General features: G+C 38.1%; 2 protein-coding genes across 5 annotated transcripts; both read left to right on the top strand.

Moving 5' to 3' along the window:
- The first annotated feature begins 345 nt into the window (after positions 1 to 345).
- Positions 346 to 4,259, top strand: LOC122021949 (DNA-directed RNA polymerases I and III subunit rpac1-like). The gene is made up of 9 exons (XM_042580134.1): positions 346 to 593; positions 845 to 1,030; positions 1,226 to 1,355; positions 1,435 to 1,515; positions 1,870 to 2,057; positions 2,603 to 2,698; positions 2,774 to 2,867; positions 3,712 to 3,825; positions 3,995 to 4,259. Exons 1-9 carry the CDS (start codon positions 480 to 482, stop codon positions 4,096 to 4,098), a joined length of 1,107 nt encoding a protein of 368 aa, XP_042436068.1. The 5' UTR covers positions 346 to 479; the 3' UTR covers positions 4,099 to 4,259.
- Positions 4,260 to 7,162: 2,903 nt separating this feature from the next.
- LOC122018988 (DEAD-box ATP-dependent RNA helicase 7-like) lies at positions 7,163 to 17,929 on the top strand. 4 transcript variants are annotated; one of them, XM_042576495.1, is made up of 28 exons: positions 7,163 to 7,724; positions 7,955 to 8,089; positions 8,193 to 8,333; positions 8,410 to 8,521; positions 8,751 to 8,821; positions 9,074 to 9,228; positions 9,318 to 9,429; positions 9,523 to 9,624; positions 9,717 to 9,777; positions 9,860 to 10,031; positions 10,122 to 10,218; positions 10,333 to 10,427; positions 10,611 to 10,744; positions 10,909 to 11,654; positions 11,763 to 12,270; positions 12,349 to 12,442; positions 12,516 to 12,690; positions 12,883 to 12,988; positions 13,075 to 13,157; positions 13,912 to 13,944; positions 14,027 to 14,415; positions 14,763 to 15,186; positions 15,573 to 15,629; positions 15,792 to 15,863; positions 16,301 to 16,540; positions 16,843 to 16,958; positions 17,189 to 17,278; positions 17,570 to 17,929. In XM_042576495.1, exons 1-14 carry the CDS (start codon positions 7,284 to 7,286, stop codon positions 11,136 to 11,138), a joined length of 2,058 nt encoding a protein of 685 aa, XP_042432429.1. In that variant the 5' UTR covers positions 7,163 to 7,283; the 3' UTR covers positions 11,139 to 11,654; positions 11,763 to 12,270; positions 12,349 to 12,442; positions 12,516 to 12,690; positions 12,883 to 12,988; positions 13,075 to 13,157; positions 13,912 to 13,944; positions 14,027 to 14,415; positions 14,763 to 15,186; positions 15,573 to 15,629; positions 15,792 to 15,863; positions 16,301 to 16,540; positions 16,843 to 16,958; positions 17,189 to 17,278; positions 17,570 to 17,929. The 4 variants fall into 4 exon arrangements, with proteins under 4 accessions (XP_042432429.1, XP_042432428.1, XP_042432427.1 ...); XM_042576494.1 differs by having other exon boundaries at positions 11,750 to 12,270; XM_042576493.1 differs by having other exon boundaries at positions 10,909 to 12,270.
- Positions 17,930 to 18,036: the final 107 nt, after the last annotated feature.

The raw sequence follows: 18,036 nt of genomic DNA, 5'->3' as shown, positions 1-18,036 counted from the left end.
CCCGTAAACGGAAGAAATAAATTATGAAGGAGTTATTAACCTTTAAAATATTTTAAAATTGATTAATGGAGTTCCTTGCCATTGCACCGGATCAGCGCCCCCAACAAAGAAATCTAATCTACTACTAGTCTACGACCCAGTGCCCCCAAACATAGTATTGACAGTGCCCGATTAGGCCCGGCCCAATTCAGGTCCAATTAATCGTACGGGGCCATCGGCATCGCAGGCTACATAACATTGACAACTTTACTTGCGAGGCCCATTGGTGTTCACGGATCGGACCGAGTCATACCCGACCCGATATCTTCTTTTTTTTCCTCCTCTTATTCTCGATCCAACGGCGGCGAAGTAAATGAACTCTAAAACCCTCGTGGCCTGGGCGCTCGAGAACCTAAAACCCTAACAAAGTAACAAGTTCACCGGCCGTTTGATTCTCCGTTTTTCTCGTCTCTCTGAGTCGTGGTGGTCTGGTCGGAGAGATGTCGAAGAAGGTGTCGGCTCTGGATATGCCGGATGTCCCGATGGGGCAGCTCCCGGAGCACCTTAATCGCCAGCGGACTCGCGTCACTTGCAATGCTGATGCCCCGATCCATGTAAGGCTTCCCTTAGCGTCTAATTTGTGTCGATTTTTTCCTGCCTTATACGTATATTTGAACGCTTAAGAAAACAATAATTGTGTAATCCTCTCACCTGAATCATCCTTTAAGAAGATAAATTTACCGAATAGATAATGGTTTTCTTGCTCAAGAGACAAAATTGGGTTTTTTGTTTCTTTGTGCATTATTTTTTGGTGATGTATTATGGCTGTATCGTTGATTTCTTTTTTATTGTGAGACATATGAAGACAGATGCTGTTCACTACTCTGGTGCGTATTCATTGATGGGAGTGGACAACAGTATGGGACTAGAAAAATTCTCCAAAAACTTTAAGGTTGAAATTGTCAGGCTGAGTGAGGACGAGATTGAATTTGATATGATTGGCATTGACGCTTCATTGGCAAATGCATTCCGGAGGATTCTCATTGCTGAGGTATAGTGATATCTTGATCCTAATATTGTTGGCACTTTCAAATTTATGAAGAAACTATAACCTTTTTTTAAGTTTTCATTGCAATTTAGACATGCAACCAAGTGTTATTTGCTTTCTGGTCTATATTTTATGGTTGTACTAAACGTAATGTTCATTCTGAAAGTTTAATGGTTGTTTTCAATTCCCTTTTTTCAGATCCCTACTATGGCTATCGAGAAGGTACTCATGGTAAATAACACATCTCTAATAGCAGATGAGGTGCTATCCCACAGACTTGGCCTTATTCCGCTTGATGCTGACCCGAGACTATTTGAGTACTTGTCAGGTCTGTAGATATTTTTTTTTAAAAAAAAATTAGTGAGATATAAACTCGCTTAATGCTTCTGGATGGATTATATTTGCAGAAAATGATGTGCCAAATGAACGGAATACTATTGTCTATAAGCTGGAAGTATCGTGCAAAAAGGATAGTCCCCGCAATACAGGTAAAGTTGTCTCAAATCATTAATCATATTGTAGTTGAAGGATTTTTTTTTTTTATCATATGAGTTTGCATTGCATTGCAATAAATTCTCATAATCAAGCATTTCATGAATACTTGCTACTGAATCCCTGCTTGCATATTCTCTCTTCACAGATTAAGTTCATGATGCTTTCATAGTCTGCTGTCAATCTTTTTCTTTGGATTTCAATTCTGTTTATTTCCTTGTTATCTTTCATTTTGCACTGTGTTCTTATACTTTCATGACTGTCTGTGCCCAGGTGCTTAGATGCTTTACTTATCTTGATGGTCATTTTAAACTTTTGTGCTAACCCTACACTCTGTCTTGATTTACCAGTTAAGACAAGTCAATTGAAATGGCTACCAAATGGCAGTGAGCTTGAAATGGCTACTCTTGACAAATCTGCAAAAGTGAAAAGTTATACCTCATTCAGCTGTAGCCAAGATTCTTTGCCGGAAATATCAAAGAAACCACTAGGAGTAAAGCACGATGATATCATTATTGCGAAACTAGGGCCAGGACAGGTATTGTTTCCATTTTGTGGGATGGCAGACAGCCTTCTTTTTTACAGTAAATTTTTACTTTTAAACTTATTACATTATATCGTGGTTATGTAAAAGGAATTACATGAAAATGTGATACTTTTTGATACTAATTATAATATTGTGATTCGATTTTGTGTTCTAAATTTGTCTGATTGCGGAACCAATAATTGTTTCTATCTCTTTTTACATTTACATTTAATATAAGAGAAATTTTATGAATATGATATGTTATATGTTTCAAAATTTTATGAATATGGTATATTGTATGTTTCAATTTGACAATTGGGTTATATAATTAAACAAGTTGAATGGATTAATAATAATTACATTTATGAATGGTAAGGAGAAACAAAAAAACTCTATTCATGAATGGTGTACTGAATGTTGTGAATGTTAGTGTATTGGATAACATTCATAAATGGTGAACAAATAGTTGGGTGAAATGGCAAAGTAGCAAATAAGCAACAATTGCATTGCTTTATATAAACAATATTTCCTCATTTCTAAGAACACTTTGCTGCCAGGCAATTGAGCTTGAAGCACATGCTGTCAAAGGCATTGGCAAAGTTCATGCTAAGTGGTCTCCTGTGGCTTCAGCATGGTATCGGATGCTCCCTGAGGTGAAATTTGAAGTCTGTTATTTTTAAGTTGCATTGGTGGTAAGGTCATGCTTATTAAGATATATTTCCTATTAGGTTGTACTATTGACAGAAGTAAAAGGCCAAGATGCTGAAAAGCTTGTAAATAAATGCCCTGTCAATGTTTTTGATATCGAAGACCTAGGACACGGTTAGTAAATTTTGTTCCCCTTTCTTCTACATGTTTCACTCCTATATGTTGATATGACTGGCATATTAGTTCACCTATTGTCTATATGGATTGCTTTTATTGGTTTTAGTTTATCACGTTAAAGAGTGCTCAAGAAGATTTTAGTTATTTTCATTCATTGCTAAGATATGCTAGAATTGTTGCATAGAAGAAACTATAGAAAAGGCTAAAATCCAGAACATCCATAGGCACCTCACCTCAATCTTGAATACTTCGAACTCTTGTTTTTCTCATCTCCTTGTTTTTTTTTTCAGCTGCAGATAAGCTTTTGTTGTTATTTTTTTAATTTACTTCTGCAGCATTAAATTTAGACTCGCTCATCAAAGCCATCTACCAACTAGGGATTTATTTGGTATTAAGCTATTTTCTTTGGCATCTAGTGTACCATAACAATGTTAAGGCCATTGTCCACCTTCAAATTGTTGTCGAATAACAGTTTTCCAATGACTCCTGCCTTCAGCAAATTTATTGCAAAAATAGGTTAACTTTTCTTTTTTAAATAGTATATGTTACTTAAGTTGCTTCTGTTGTCTTGTTTCAATCTCTTAACTTTATAAATTGTTATAGTTGTTTGGAAACAATTCCCTCTCCCATAAACCCACTTCTCTTCGAATTACCAAGATACAAGTTTTTTTCTATTCTTTGCAGTATAGCTCTGTGTTCTTTTCACTTAATAGGGTAACAGAACCATTTAAATTTCTTTTTTTTAATTATGCTTCTAATTATTGCTCGGAGAAGAAGGTTTCAGTAGGTTGCAATACATTAATGTCATTTGATTCATGTCGATTACTCTACTTGTGTGCAGGTGACAAGAAGGCAGTCGTAGCCAACCCTCGCGCTTGCACATTATGCAGAGAATGTATCCGCGGGGTAAACGAAGAACTGGTGGAACTGGGTCGTGTTAAACATCACTTTATCTGTAAGTCTTTCGCTTAGCATCTCCAGTTTGTTGTAGCATTGGAAATTATGTAATAACTAACAAGCTTTGCAAGTCACACACTACACTATTCTTCCATGAAGATGCACTGTTTTCGGACCAACTTTTTATCAGTGTTTTCATCCAACTTATCATGCCTTGCTTCTGGCAGTTACTATCGAATCTACTGGAGCTTTGTCACCAGAAGAGTTATTCATTGAAGCTGTGAAAATCTTGGAAGAGAAATGTGACCGTCTGCTATCTGAACTATCTTAATTTCTCTTCCTCTCTCTCTCTTTTTCCTTGTTTTTTTTTAATTATAAATCCTGTGTCTGATGTGAAATCTAGAATATTTGAGTAAATTAGTTCGTGTTCTTCCCACATACCAGAGCACAAAAACTTATATTTAGTATTGTGATATCAAGCGTTGTGCTTAATCTTTGGAGAATTGTGTTTTTTTCCTATCAATTATTTGTCAGGACGGTTTTCAACCAAAGTTCAAATCTCAATCAGGGCACCGTACATTTGAGAGTTTGAGAAATTTACTATGTTTAAAAAAATTTATGACGTTTTATGGGGCTGAATTGGGTTTTTCTTTTTTTAACAAAGATAAAAATTGACTTTTCTATCTGGATTTAAGGTAAACAAGAAATAGCATCTCAAAATTTGAGATTGACGCTCTCCTCTTCTCTCTGTCCAAGTAAACGTAAGTTACTACAGATCGAGACCGTAGTAACGTAAATTTAGGGCTTTAACAAAAAATTCAAAACACGACCTCGACAGCTAGCCATGTTTCCCTGCTCCAATCTCAAGTCGCCACGTGGCTACGTAGTGTAGCGGAAGCCGAAGCCCGTAACGAACTCAACCGCCGACTCCCCTCCCTCGCCTTTTTAAATTTCGAACCGTCTCGGCGAATGGCGATCTCGCTTGGCAAGACGAAGAAGACGACTCCAACTCCGAAATGGCAGATCTCGCTCGCCTCTCCTTCCTCCTCCTACTCTCGATTTCCTCCCTTCTCTCGGTGTCCGGCCTCGAGTTCCACGTTGGCGGCCCCCGCGGCTGGGTCATCCCTGCCGCCGTCGAAGAGCCTGAGTACTACAATCGCTGGGCGATGCGAGAGCGCTTCCACGTCGGAGATTCCCTCTGTGAGTTAATTCATTTCTAGTTCCAAGGTGTCCCGATCCATCTCAGATATTCTTTGATTAGATAGTTTGATGTCTTTTATTGTAGTTCCAAATGCGATGGTTTTTGTAATAGCTTCGATTGTTTGATCCAAAAATTTTAGTTCCAATCTCAGTTTATCACCAATTGGAATACGATTTGACAGAAAGGGATCTCGCTATTCATCTCAGAGATCCAAATGATCTCTGTAGTTAGATTTTTTAAGATAATCTTATAGATTTCAAACATGTTGTTTCCTGTAATGACTAAATTATTTGAATCCGGAAACTTTTGCTTCCCTCTCGATTAATCACCAATTTGCATAAAGTATGAGAGAAAAGGTGAAGAAAACTCCCGATTCATCTCAGAGATCCAAATGATTCGATTGTTTGACCTGTTTTTCTTTCCCTTTCCAGATTGCGAGTATGATAAGTTCTGTAAGACACGATTTTTTTATCCAGATATCTTTTTTCTCATCCCAATTTATCCATTTTGAATACTATTTGTTCGGAAAAGGCTTTACATCCCCTGCTTCATCTCAGAGATCCAAATGATTCGATAGTTTAATCTGTATTTTCCTCTTTATCGTTCTAGATTTCAAATATAAGAACGACTCAGTGGCGATGGTCAACCGGGAGGCCTACGGAGAGTGCAAAGCAGTGATTCGATTGTTTAATCTGCTTTTCTTTCCCTTTCCAGATTTGGAGTACGATGAGTCTGTAGGAAGTCAATTTTTTTATCCAGATTTTTTTTCCCATCCCAATTCATTACCAATTTGAATACTATTTGATTGGAAAGGGGAAGACATCCCCTGCTTCATCTCATAGATCCAAACGATTCCATTGCTTAATCTGTATTTTCTTCTTTGTTGTTATAGATTTCAAATACAAGAACGACTCGGTGGCGGTGGTCGACCGGGAGGCCTATGGCAAGTGCAGCGCAGCAGATCCACTTGTCTTCTTCGACAATGGAAACACCACCTTCCGCTTCGATCGCTACGGCTTCTTCTACTTCATCAGCGGCTCGCAGGGGCACTGCGAGGCCGGGCAACGCCTCATCGTGCGAGTCATGGTGCACCCTGCCACCTCCACCTCGTCCGGCAGCCCGGCGCCCGCTCCGGCCACTAGAGGATCGTCCGGCTCACGCTCAGGTTCAGATTCCGGGTTCGATTCAGGTCCGGCCAAGTCCGGTTCCCCTCTCGCGATTCATGCCGGTTTAGGTATGGGGATGGGAACTCTTCTCACTGCTGCACTGTTAGTTTAATTAGAAGATGTAGTTGGTAATCCAAATTCTTCATCAAATTATGTCTAACATGATCCTCTGACATCCCTTCTTTAGGTCCACAGAATGGTGTTCTATCAACTCCTAAATGCTGTTAGCCTAATTTCCTCTTACTCACTGTTTTTGTAATCCTAAATTGATTTACTATCAATGGATAGCTTACCGTTAGCATTCGTATTATAAAAAAAAATATGATTTTTATAAGCTGTGCAAGTTTTAAGTTTGCTTATTCTAAGTCCTGCTTACTCCTTCCTTCCTTCCATGCGGCAGACAATGACCGTCTTGCAATTAAATTTCGCAAGTGCACAAAGTCTTCCATACTTAACTCTCCAGGTCTGGCCTGCGTTTTTATTCAATAGAGAGGGCTTATGCGAAACATTGCCAAGAAGATGTAACATGTGTAGTTGCGTACTCTGACTGTTCGACCGATGCTGCCTAAAGAAGATTCAATTTATTCGTGTGTTCCTTTCAAGAATATAATAATGGCGCATTTGATTCGTATGGAATAAGCATTCCTACGTTTAGTTGCAGAAATAAATTTATAATTATACTGATTTCATAGCGATTATGACTTGCTGTATGGCAATTCACCTTAGGCAAAGGTGGAGATGCTGGTTCGATATTTGTTGAGATAAATTTACAATTAGGTTTGTTGTTCAATTTTTTAAAAAATTTTACATAATTTGTATTTATAAAGATATACCATATAAATATATATAAAAATAATCGTGATAAAGCACTCAAAAATAATAAAATTAATAAAAGTTCAGAATTTTAAATTTATCATAATGAATCAGAGAAAAATTCACACGTATTTTTTTTATAACAGCTGTTATATTATTAAAAGGAATAAGTTCGTTGTTTTTCCCATTTCTTTTTAAAGAATTATATTCTATAGATTCGGTTTCGGTCCGTTAGGGTTTTCTCTGGCAACCGAGCACTATAAATTCCAGAGGTTGCTGCCGCCTCTGAGCGTTCAATTGCCGCAAAGCTCCCGCCGCCTCTCTCCCAGCTGAGACATGCCTTCTCTCCTCTCCGACCCTCTTTCCTCCGAGGGGCTCAAGAAATCGAAGCATAAGAAGGCGAAGGAGCAAAGCTCCCCCTTAGAGCAGGAGGACAGAGGTAAAATGAAGAGCAAGAAGAGCAAGAAGAGGAAAGCCGACGAGGAGGATAAGAGCGACATCGTGTCTGATTCCTCGCCGGAGGTTCCTGAGAAGAAGAAGAAAAAGCCGGAAGCTAATGATCTGGCAGTCAAAAAGCTAAAGGGCGAGGAGACGGATGAGCCTGAGAGCGGTAGCGATGTGGACGACCCGAATGCCTTGTCCAATTTTAGGATCTCGAAGACCTTGGTGGAGACCTTAAATTCGAGGGGCATAAAGGCCCTGTTTCCCATCCAGGCCATGACTTTCGATCTAATACTCGATGGGTTTGATTTAGTAGGTCGTGCGCGGACTGGTCAGGTTGGTGTTGTCTTACTTTTTATTCTTTGCATTGCCCGTTATCTAGCTGTTCTAGTTCATGCTCTTAATAGTGCCAACCAGGTGGCAATACCATATAGTTTCTGTTACTGTCATCAACCTTTATGTTTGTTTGAGCTTATCTGTTATTGAGCTCTCAATTGTTGCTCTTCCTGACATTTACGGGCTGTACTGGATATGATAGTAATTCTTTTGTATGTCCATAATTATAGGGAAAAACGTTGGCTTTTGTTTTGCCTATGTTGGAGTCATTGATAAATGGAAGGATCAAGGCTTCAAGGAAGACTGGCTACGGAAGACCTCCAAGTGTTTTGGTACTACTTCCAACTCGAGAGCTTGCAGTTCAGGTATTCCAAATTTAAGCTTTATTTACTATCTTTACCATGCAAATTTCCATGATTCTTTATCCTATAACTTGATTGGTTTTGATTATCCTTACAATAAATCCAGGTACACTCAGACTTTGAAGTCTATGGTGGCGCAGTAGGGTTATCTTCATGTTGTGTGTATGGTGGAGCTCCTTTCCGTGCTCAAGAATTGTCCATAAAGAGAGGGGTTGATATTGTAGTTGGAACTCCAGGACGTGTGAAAGTAAGCCTTTTTACTAGATGTTCATAAATTCTTCTGCTCAGTGAAGTAAGTTTTTTATTTCCTGTCTTTTTTACAGGATCATCTAGAGAGAGGAACTCTTGACTTGAGAGCTTTAAGCTTCCGTGTCCTTGATGAAGCAGATGAAATGTTGAGAATGGGTTTTGTGGAGGATGTTGAACTAATTCTCGGTATGAGTAGTTTTCACTGCTTTTCAACAATTCTCTTTCGTTTGTGTGTGGAAAAAGGATCTCAGAGATACATTTAATAGTTGATGTTCTGTGTTAGGCCTTCCCTAATTATTGATTAGTTTGATCCAGTTGTAATATATGTTACTTTCATTTCTGAAGTATGCTTCACCTAGTAAATCTCATGCTTCACATAATATTTACTGAAGGTTTTTGTTTTCATGTTTTGCAGGTAAAGTTGAGGATGCTAGCAAAGTTCAAACACTTCTCTTCAGTGCTACCTTGCCTGATTGGGTGAAAGAGGTATAGATTCATAATAATGTTTTCTCTGTTTTGTGTAATTTTGCACAGGGACATAAGCCATTTTGCAAATATTGTGGCATGCCTTGCTGCATGTTTGCATTTCTATAATTGTGAACCATCTTATCAGCTCATTATCACTGTTAGAAATTAGTGCCTAATTTTCTTGCCTAATGTTAATGATTATTACTTGGTTGTAAATGCTTCTTTAACCTTCCATATTCTTCGGCATGATACCTTTTCCATTGCTCCCAGATTTCAGCAAGATTTCTAAAGGCAGATAAGAAAACAGCTGATCTTGTTGGCAATGAGAAACTGAAGGCTAGTGCCAGTGTTCGACATCTTGCTCTTCCTTGTTTAAAATCAACAAGACAACAAATTCTTCCTGATATTATCCGTTGCTATAGCAGGTTGGTAATTTTATGGTTTCACCTTTTTGTTTAATTCATTTTCTTTGTTATGATCTGGTTTCTAAAGGACATTGTTTATCTATTCACAGTGGTGGGCGAACCATTATTTTCACTGAGACAAAAGAATCTGCATCTGAGCTTGCTGGATTATTACCTGGGTCAAGAGCATTGCATGGAGATGTAATGCAACAGCAGCGAGAAGTATGCCCTTTACGATAGCACATCACTTTTTCATAACCATATAGTGTCTACATGAAAGTCATTCATTAATATCTTGAATTTGATGTTATGCAGGTCATTCTAACAGGATTTAGGTCAGGCAAGTTTTTGGTTTTGGTTGCAACAAATGTTGCAGCACGTGGGCTTGACATCAACGACGTGCAATTGATTATACAGGTGCGGTTGATCATCTCCTGAAACCACTTACCATTTAGTATATTTGACTTTGTTAATAGAAATGCATTTTTTGAAATTAATTACTTTTTCAGTGCGAGCCCCCACGTGATGTTGAAGCTTACATTCATCGGTCTGGGCGAACTGGAAGGGCTGGTAATCTTTTTCAAAGCTTCACCTTGTTGATTGTTTGAGTTCTTTTTTTGTGACAAAGTGTGCTAAGAAATGTCTCTTTCAGGCAATACTGGTGTTGCAATTCTGCTTTATGAACCGAAATATAAGTTTAGTGTTTCCAGAATTGAAAGAGAGTCAGGTGTAAAGTTTGAGCACATATCTGCCCCTCAGCCTGCCGATATTGCTGAATCAGTTGGATCTGAAGCAGCCAATGCCATTTCAAGTGTCTCCGACAGGTAAGCTGCTATATCTTTCCTTGTTTTTCAATGGTTTTTTGGGTAGGTAATATTAAGCGTCATCTAACTATGAGGTTGCTTATAATGCAGTGTTATTCCAGTTTTTCGTTCACAAGCAGAGGAACTCTTGAACTCTTCAGGATTACCGGCTGTAGATTTGCTAGCAAAAGCACTTGCTAAGGCTGCTGTAAGTTACACATCTTGCTTGTCGAAGTGATAGATTACACATCTTGCTTGTCGAAATGATAGAATCTTTGTGCGATACGAGTAACTTCCATTTTAATGTTTGTATCTATTGCAGGGGTTCTTGGATATAAAAAAGAGGTCACTGCTTTCATCTTTGGAGAACTACGTGACTTTGCATCTTCAGACAGGAAACACTATCTATTCACCATCGTGGGTGCTGAACGTTTGTTTATGTTTTTCCCCTTTTGAATTCAATGGCCAAAAGTTTGATTACTGAAACTAGGGAGGGCTCTAGATTGAGCCATTGCACAGTCAACTGTTGAGCTATCATTACATACGAATTTGTTAGATCAAATGCATTTCTAACCTCCTTGTTATCATGGATTTTGTCAGATTTGTTTTCAGCGTCTTAGGAAGATATTTGCCCCAAGAGAAGGTCCAAAATCTCGAAAGCGTCTCGATCACTGCCGATAGTTACGGCGTAGTGTTTGATGTGCCTGCTGATGATGTCAATGAATTTCTCGAAGGTAAAGGTTTTTGTACCCTTCCACTAGATGAGGCAAAGAAAACCTTGCCGAAGCTGCTTCGGCGGGTGAAATAAATTTTGCTTTGCCGGAATGCATCCGGTGATGGATATAGGCGTGTTCACTTTTTAGTGTTTATTCCCAACATTTTCCTCTTTCTCATGCAGTTCAAGACAAGGCTGGCACTTTCACTGTCGAGGTCCTGGAAACATTGCCTCCACTGCAAGATAGGTATCACAAAGGCCCCAACTCAGGGCGAGGAAGGTTCGGTCGTGGAGGTGGTGGTTTCCATGGTGGACAACGTGGTGGTGGATTCTCCAGTGGTAGAGGTGGCAGCAATCGTGGCGGAAGAGGTCGTGGAGGTGGAGGCAGGAATAACTTCTTCCAGAGGAATTGAAAGATACAGTTGTTTCAATCCCAATTTTGTAGCTGGGAATAGTCTTTAGTTTTTCACAGGAATTGAAAGATGCATAGTTGTTTCAACCCCAATTCTGTGGCTGGGACTGCTAATGGCTTTCATATTGTATTTGGATACTCCAAACATGTTGTTTCGTCTTCTAATTAATATTCATTTATAGTTCTAATTCTGTTATAACTTCGCTTTATATTTGGAATTTTGCATGTTTACTTGAATCGTATTCTTAACCATTCTTAAAACCTATAGCATCACTCTGCTCTCGCTTCCTTTTTGTGCTTTTCTACTATTCCGGTCATCAATCTCCACATCTTCCTCTTCCTTCATTGGGGAAGGGCGGCGAATGAAGCGGAGATGCGGCGAAGGCAGAAGAGAACATGGCGGCGAAGTTGGCGTCCATCGACCCTGGAGATCCAACCTTTCTATCTGCCGCCACGTGGTGTTCGTGTGATGATGAAGGCCGTCGGCATTTGCGGCAGTGATGTTCACTGTCTCCAGGTTAGGTTTCCTCGTAGGGTTCTTAATCTCGTCTAGTTCATCCATGGATGTATGATTCAAGTTTTGCCCTTTTCTCTTACTCTTCCGATATAAAGATACTACTTACAGTATGCATCGCGTTCCCCAGAAGTGGGAAAATTGACGTCAAGCATTCTAAGTCAGTGCTCGCGGTGATGTTCAACCTCTAGATGTTGAGAGATTGTTCAATTTTAGTGGCATTTTGTATTGTTGATCTGACAAGAATTCTTCTGAGATGTTGCATCAAATATGGTTTGAGCGATCTGACAACTTATGAGTCGGATTCAAAGTTGGAACCTTCACTTGAAACTTTGACTTCGTTTCAATTCAAAGATCTTACTAATTAAAAAAAAATTGTTGAAATATTTTCGGGTCTAATTTGATTGGGTTGCGGGTTTCTAAAGAGTTAGTGATTTGTGTGTGCCGCGTCCCTGCACGAATCGCGTTGTTTATCGTGTCCCAATACTCTGCTAAAGACCAGGAGGGGAAAAACCTTTTTCGCCGCCAAAGCTCCATGGGAGGAAATGGAACCATCGTCGCTTCTTCTGGTCCCCAAGAACAAGAAGCTAAGCTCAGCTACTTCCTCCAATGGCTACAGGTCTTTCCCTCCCCTCTCTTTCTTTCTTTCTCTAGCTTAATGTTTTGTAAAAGATCTCGTTTTGCAATCGAATGGTAGGCCAACGGAGGAGAGCTGCGAGGCTGTAGTATCCGTTACTGCGGACCCGAGAAGGGCTTCGGTATATACTCCACCTCTGGCAATAATGGTGATGGTAATAATCTCGAGTTCTCATCTAGGGTTTAAGCGAACTTGTGTAGGGATTCTGATCTGAAACGAATGTGCAGGTATCGTCATGGTTGTTCCGCTTGATTTGGCCATCACGCCCATGAGAGTGCTCCAGGACCAATTCGTGGGTCCTCGATGTAGGGCCTTGTTCAAGGAAGGCGACGTCGATGACCGTTTTCTGATGATGGTGTTTTTGGTGGTGGAGCGATTGCGTCCGAACTCAGTTTGGAAGCCGTGAGGACTCAATCTATCATTAAAAAATTGACTTTTTTTAACTGAAAATAATCCACCTTTTCTGTTATTGATATTCTTTTCGTATTTGGAAAAACATGTTCGTAGTGAATTTCTACATAAGACGAGATAAAGTAGCATGTGTTTTCTCAGTGTGTATGTGGCTTTTGTTGCCTGATTTAGGTTCCATTGCAGGTTTTTTGACTTGCTTCCTAGCACCTTTGGGAGTACTCTATGGTTCTCAGAAGATGAGCTTGCTGAATTGGGAGGGACAGCCTTGCACCGAGCCACATTGGTCCAGGTACTTGAATGTTATACACGTCATTAAATTTCTAGAAATTAGAATTCAGATTTCTTGGTTATATAGGACTGTTTCTTTGACTGCAGAGGAAACAATTGCTAGCATTATTTAATGACAAGGTCCGAAGCCTAGTTGAAGAGCTTTTGCATTGTGACGAAGGTTTTGATAGGTGGGTTAGACGGTTTGAATTGGAAAAAAGTTAGACTTTCCTTCAGTAGATTTTTGAAGCATGCAAGATTTACATAGTACTCGTATAGTACTCAAGACTTGAGATTATACTATTGTACTCAACCAAATACATGTATATATGGTGCATACTCATAATTATTATAGATGCCCTCAATTTTATTCAAAGTTCAAAGCTCAACTTGGTAACTATTCAATGCCTCTCTTCTTCCTAAACCTTCTCTGTATGCTACACTATGGCAATAATTTTCGTGAGCGTAATCACCTTTTTTTTTTGCTACAATTATGGCAATAGTTTTTAGATGAATCTTGAAAACGCATAAAATATTTTGATTATTGCATTGATTTGACTTTGGAGTCTTAAACTTCTATAAATTTCATGGATAAGATGCTTATATGGTCAAATGTAGTTAATAGGTTCTCTGTTTCTTCTTGTTAGCCACTTCTGGTTTCCATCTCTTATTCTTCTTTCAGTAAAGTTTTTGTTATATGAATTTTTTAATCATAATAATGATATCAATTGGCCACTAACAGTAGTTTCTTTCTATTGAACATATGTGCTCTCTACTAAAATATCCACACAAAATTGTGGTTTATATTTTTGCCAGATTAACTAGGGATGCCTAAAAGCTGTGTCAAAATTTTAGTATTATCTTTTGGCTTTGTTCTTTGAATTTCTTTCTGTGATTTGACTTCGCATAGTTCTAATGTTCAGTATCCTTTGAACTTTTTGGCAGAGCTACCGAAGTGCGATTTGAAGATTTCCTTTGGTATGCATTTTAAGATTCTTATATGATGTCACTATTTTTTTTTTATACTCGGACTTAAAACATTTTTATGTTGTCGCTAAAGTACAGGGCAAATTCCATATTCTGGACTAGGGCTCTGAACATTCCATTTCCTCATTCTTATGTATTTCCTGAGCCAGTCAAGGTGCTAGGCAATAATTCTTCACTTAATAGCAGTGAAGTGGGTACTAATCCATCTGAAATTCCTGGTAAAACATCTGTCCATGAGCAGAATGGGAAAACTGAGGTGTTAGTTGCTTCTAATCCATTTTATGCTCTAGGAAAAGAATGTGCAGTTATTATGTACTTTTTTTTTTTGTATTTCACTACAGGGGGTGCTTATGTTAGATGGTGTTAAGGATCACGACAAGGCTGATGAAACTTCAAAAAATAAAGGTTCAGAGACTGTCTGGGTAGAGGGGCTTATTCCTGGAATTGATTTTTGCAACCATGGTATGTGAAAATCCTAAATTCTATCAGTGTTCTGAAGTCAAGCATAATGATCTCTGTGAATAGATTTTATGAACACTTCACTGCATTCACTGCTTACAACATATACTAGAGTTTACTTTCTTGTTTGTTAACCTTAGTTATTTTCCAAATGGTTGCATAGTATAAACTATGAATTGCACAAGACTACCATAACATTGGGAGAGTTTTTATTGCTGTGGTTTTTTCAAGTTATTTACACACTTGTATTATTATTATACTCTTGTTCAATGCTGCAAAATTAGTATGATGGCAACCTTTGCACATTTTTCTGCTTAATTGTTTCACGTGTGAATATTGTCTCCTTTCAGGTTTGAAGGCAGATGCAACATGGGAGGTTGATTCCACTGGAGATGTGACTGGAATTCCTGCCTCAATGTATCTCACACTTGGTAAAGTGCCATTTATATGCTAATATAGCTATTAAAGCTCCGTTAAATTTTTGTCTTAGTAATTTTGTAATATTTAAAGTTAATTTGCTCTCTTTCTCCTTGCTTACTAACTGAGATTTGTTTTTTTTTCGCAATCTGGGTGTGCAAACCATAATGCATTAGAAAATTTTATATTTCTTTCACAAGTTGGTAATAACTAATATCCAGCCCAGCATTTGTCTATTTGACATGCACATTGACATCTGATCATTATTTAATTTTCTCGGTCTTTGCCAAAGCTGATCAGCAGAACTTTGAAGATGGGAAAGAGATATGCATCAGCTATGGTAACAAAGGCAATGAGGTAAATAGTTTCTGTTAGGCAACAAGGTAATGCTTTATCTGTTTGATGCCATGTTAGATACAACTATATGAAATTGTCTTTTCCATTACTACTATTCTCTTAAATCGCTTTCAATTATCTTAGCTAGACTTTTTGTGGTCTCCTTTTATATCTTACACCTCAACTTTATCTGTTCCACTTGATTTTGAACATGTTCATTCATGTGTCTCATGTGCTGTGTATGTGTTTAAAACTTTTTCTTGAATGAAAATGTTAAAAGTTAGAATACAGTGGCTTTTTAATCAGATTGAACAATCTTCTGTTCTGACTTTACTGAATCAATTTCTTTCCTTTTATATGCAAACTAGCAAATTTATAGTTTAGTCAGCATTGTTGTTTACTTGCAGGAACTGTTGTATCTTTATGGATTTGTTCTTGACAACAACCCAGATGACTTTCTCATGGTATAGAAAATTTATTAGTATATTATGCAGCTAAATCTTATCCAAGTTACTTATTCTCTTGTCAAACTTCTCCATGCCGTTTACTTTATTTATTTAATAATGCTGTTGCGTTTTAACACATTTTTCCATAGACACATCATTTTTGCTCGTTTATGCTTTCAGGTCCATTATCCCATGGAAGCATTACATAATGTTCCATTATCAAGTATCAAAGCAGGGCTTATAGAAGCTCAGGTATTCGAGATCCGATGTAAATTTCCTAGAATGCAGGTTATGAATAGCTTTCTTATGAATGACAACTAGGAAACCACCCTTAGTTTAAACTGCCTTATTCCACTTCATTAGTTACAAATCATGATTACATAATCTCTGATACTTGTGACTACTCATGCTGTATCTTAGAGGAGCCATAATCTTCATGTTTTGGAATCGCTACTGGCTTCCTAGCTTGAGTCATGCCAGTTGTTATTAAGATTTTAATAAAATATGTTTTATTTTTGGGAAAAATAAATGGACGTTCAGTATCTAAAAGTTGGCAAATTATTGGATTCAATCTCTCCAATTTTTTTTGTTAAATTTCTTCACAAGCTATCAAGAAAATGTAGCAAATTTTATTCCCTTGTTGTCTGGTGTATCTTCTGATTTGCTTACGATTTTGTTCTTACCTGCAGAAAGTTGAACTTAGATGTCTCCTACCGAAAAGTTTACTTGATCATGGTTTCTTCAGTGAAAAATGTCAAGACAGTTCAAAAAGTCTGGCTGGCCAGACCTATAACTATAGTTGGAGCGGAGAGCGTAAAGTTCCTTCATATTTGAGCAAATTAGTTTTTCCTCAAGAGTTTCTTGTGGCTTTACGGACGATTGCAATGCAAGAGCATGAGCTTAGGCAAGTTACTTCGTTACTAGAAGAGGTAATGATATAATGGCGGAAACTCTTTGGTTTCTTGGTGTTGTGCAATTAACTGGGGACAGAAAGAGCGTAGAGGTGGACGAGAAAAATCTGTAGAAAAAGGACAAGGAAAGTATTCCTTAGTCTATGTTCCCTTTTGACCGTTTTAGAGAAACAGAAAGAGGGAGAGAAACTTAAATTTTAACTTTTTATTTAAAATCAAAAATAGATTTGAAAACCTAATAATTTTGGATATTTTGATTTGAAAAATAAATCATTGGTTTCTATTACCCTTTGATTCCATTTCCTCTTTTCCGTTGGTAGCTTGGCACGGCTGGAGAGGAGAGACAACCATCTGATAAAGATGTTGAAGCAGCTGTATGGGAAGTATGTGGGGATTATGGAGCGTTGGAGCTGCTTGTTGAACTTCTCCGCATGAAGTACTCTAAATCTTACTCTACATTTTTGAGCTTTAACTATGGTTTAAATCATTGTTGTCAAAATTGGGGTTGGAATCGTGATTGAATAGTTTCAACCTTTTTTTTCTTGATTTTCTTAGTAGCATATTATCATCTCTTGTAATTTTCTATTACGAATACACTTAGCAGTTGTAAATTCTCAAATTTGGGCCTAAATTTTCTTATATTTGTTCTCCTCCTGTGTTTACAAGGTTGACAGAACTTGAGGAGGGATCCGGAACAGAAGACTGTGATGATGAAATCCTCGCAAACTCAGTCACAGAGCTTCAAGATTTTGAGAGGTATGCTGACCTTATTTCGAGTTGCATCACGATTCACCTCAAGTATTAATTATCAAATACGAGCACATTCAAATATCATTTATCAGTTTGACTATGATTTGCCTCTGGAATTCAAGATTTCGCCACTCAATTTTTTTGAATAGAGAGTTCTTTCTTTTAGCACTTAGGAGCTCTGGTTGATGACACACACTCGCCACTTGTACTCCCGCTTGATGGAAGATACAAATTATTGGCTTATGGATGATAATTTTCACCAAACCTCACACAACCTTTTCTGTTGGGACATTACAGAACCAAGACGAGCACGACACAGGAGAAGTCGATGACAACGATGAGCAGAACACGGCGGTCTTGCGTGGTGTATAGAAAAGGGCAGAAGCATCTCACACGCCTCTTTCTGAGAGAAGCCGAACAAGCTCTGGAGTTGTGTGCAGCTGAACATTCATAACTCCCAATCCCTGCCCAAGTGGCAGAGATGCTGCAAGTGCAATCCAATGAGCTACTGCTTCACATAAAGATTAAACTCTTCTTTTTCCCCTTCTTTCTAGATATGCGAACGTCAAAATATAGCTGTGATGATCTCCATTGTTGATCGACTAGTGATCTGTATACTTAATTGAATTATGAGTCGTTTAAATTAAATTCAACTAACTATCATCGGATTTTGTGTGTTAAAAATAGCAAAATTTTGAATCATTTCCCATTTAAAAATTTTTTATAAAATTTTCGAATCGTCTTGGAATAAAAATACTTAAATC

Source organism: Zingiber officinale, chromosome 9A, assembly GCF_018446385.1.
Source record: "Zingiber officinale cultivar Zhangliang chromosome 9A, Zo_v1.1, whole genome shotgun sequence".
In the NCBI taxonomy this organism is placed as follows: domain Eukaryota; kingdom Viridiplantae; phylum Streptophyta; class Magnoliopsida; order Zingiberales; family Zingiberaceae; genus Zingiber; species Zingiber officinale.
This window is presented reverse-complemented; position numbering and strand designations above follow the sequence as displayed.

Bases quoted from the DNA above. Each gene is read 5' to 3' on its own strand.
- LOC122021949 (XM_042580134.1), top strand. From the start codon at position 480: ATGTCGAAGAAGGTGTCGGCTCTGGATATGCCGGATGTCCCGATGGGG. The intron at 1,356-1,434 runs GTCTGTAGATAT...TTATATTTGCAG, and splicing joins ACTATTTGAGTACTTGTCAG to AAAATGATGTGCCAAATGAA. The intron at 2,058-2,602 runs GTATTGTTTCCA...CTTTGCTGCCAG, and splicing joins CGAAACTAGGGCCAGGACAG to GCAATTGAGCTTGAAGCACA.
- LOC122018988 (XM_042576495.1), top strand. From the start codon at position 7,284: ATGCCTTCTCTCCTCTCCGACCCTCTTTCCTCCGAGGGGCTCAAGAAA. The intron at 8,822-9,073 runs GTATAGATTCAT...CATTGCTCCCAG, and splicing joins TGCCTGATTGGGTGAAAGAG to ATTTCAGCAAGATTTCTAAA. The intron at 10,219-10,332 runs GTAAGTTACACA...TATCTATTGCAG, and splicing joins AAGCACTTGCTAAGGCTGCT to GGGTTCTTGGATATAAAAAA.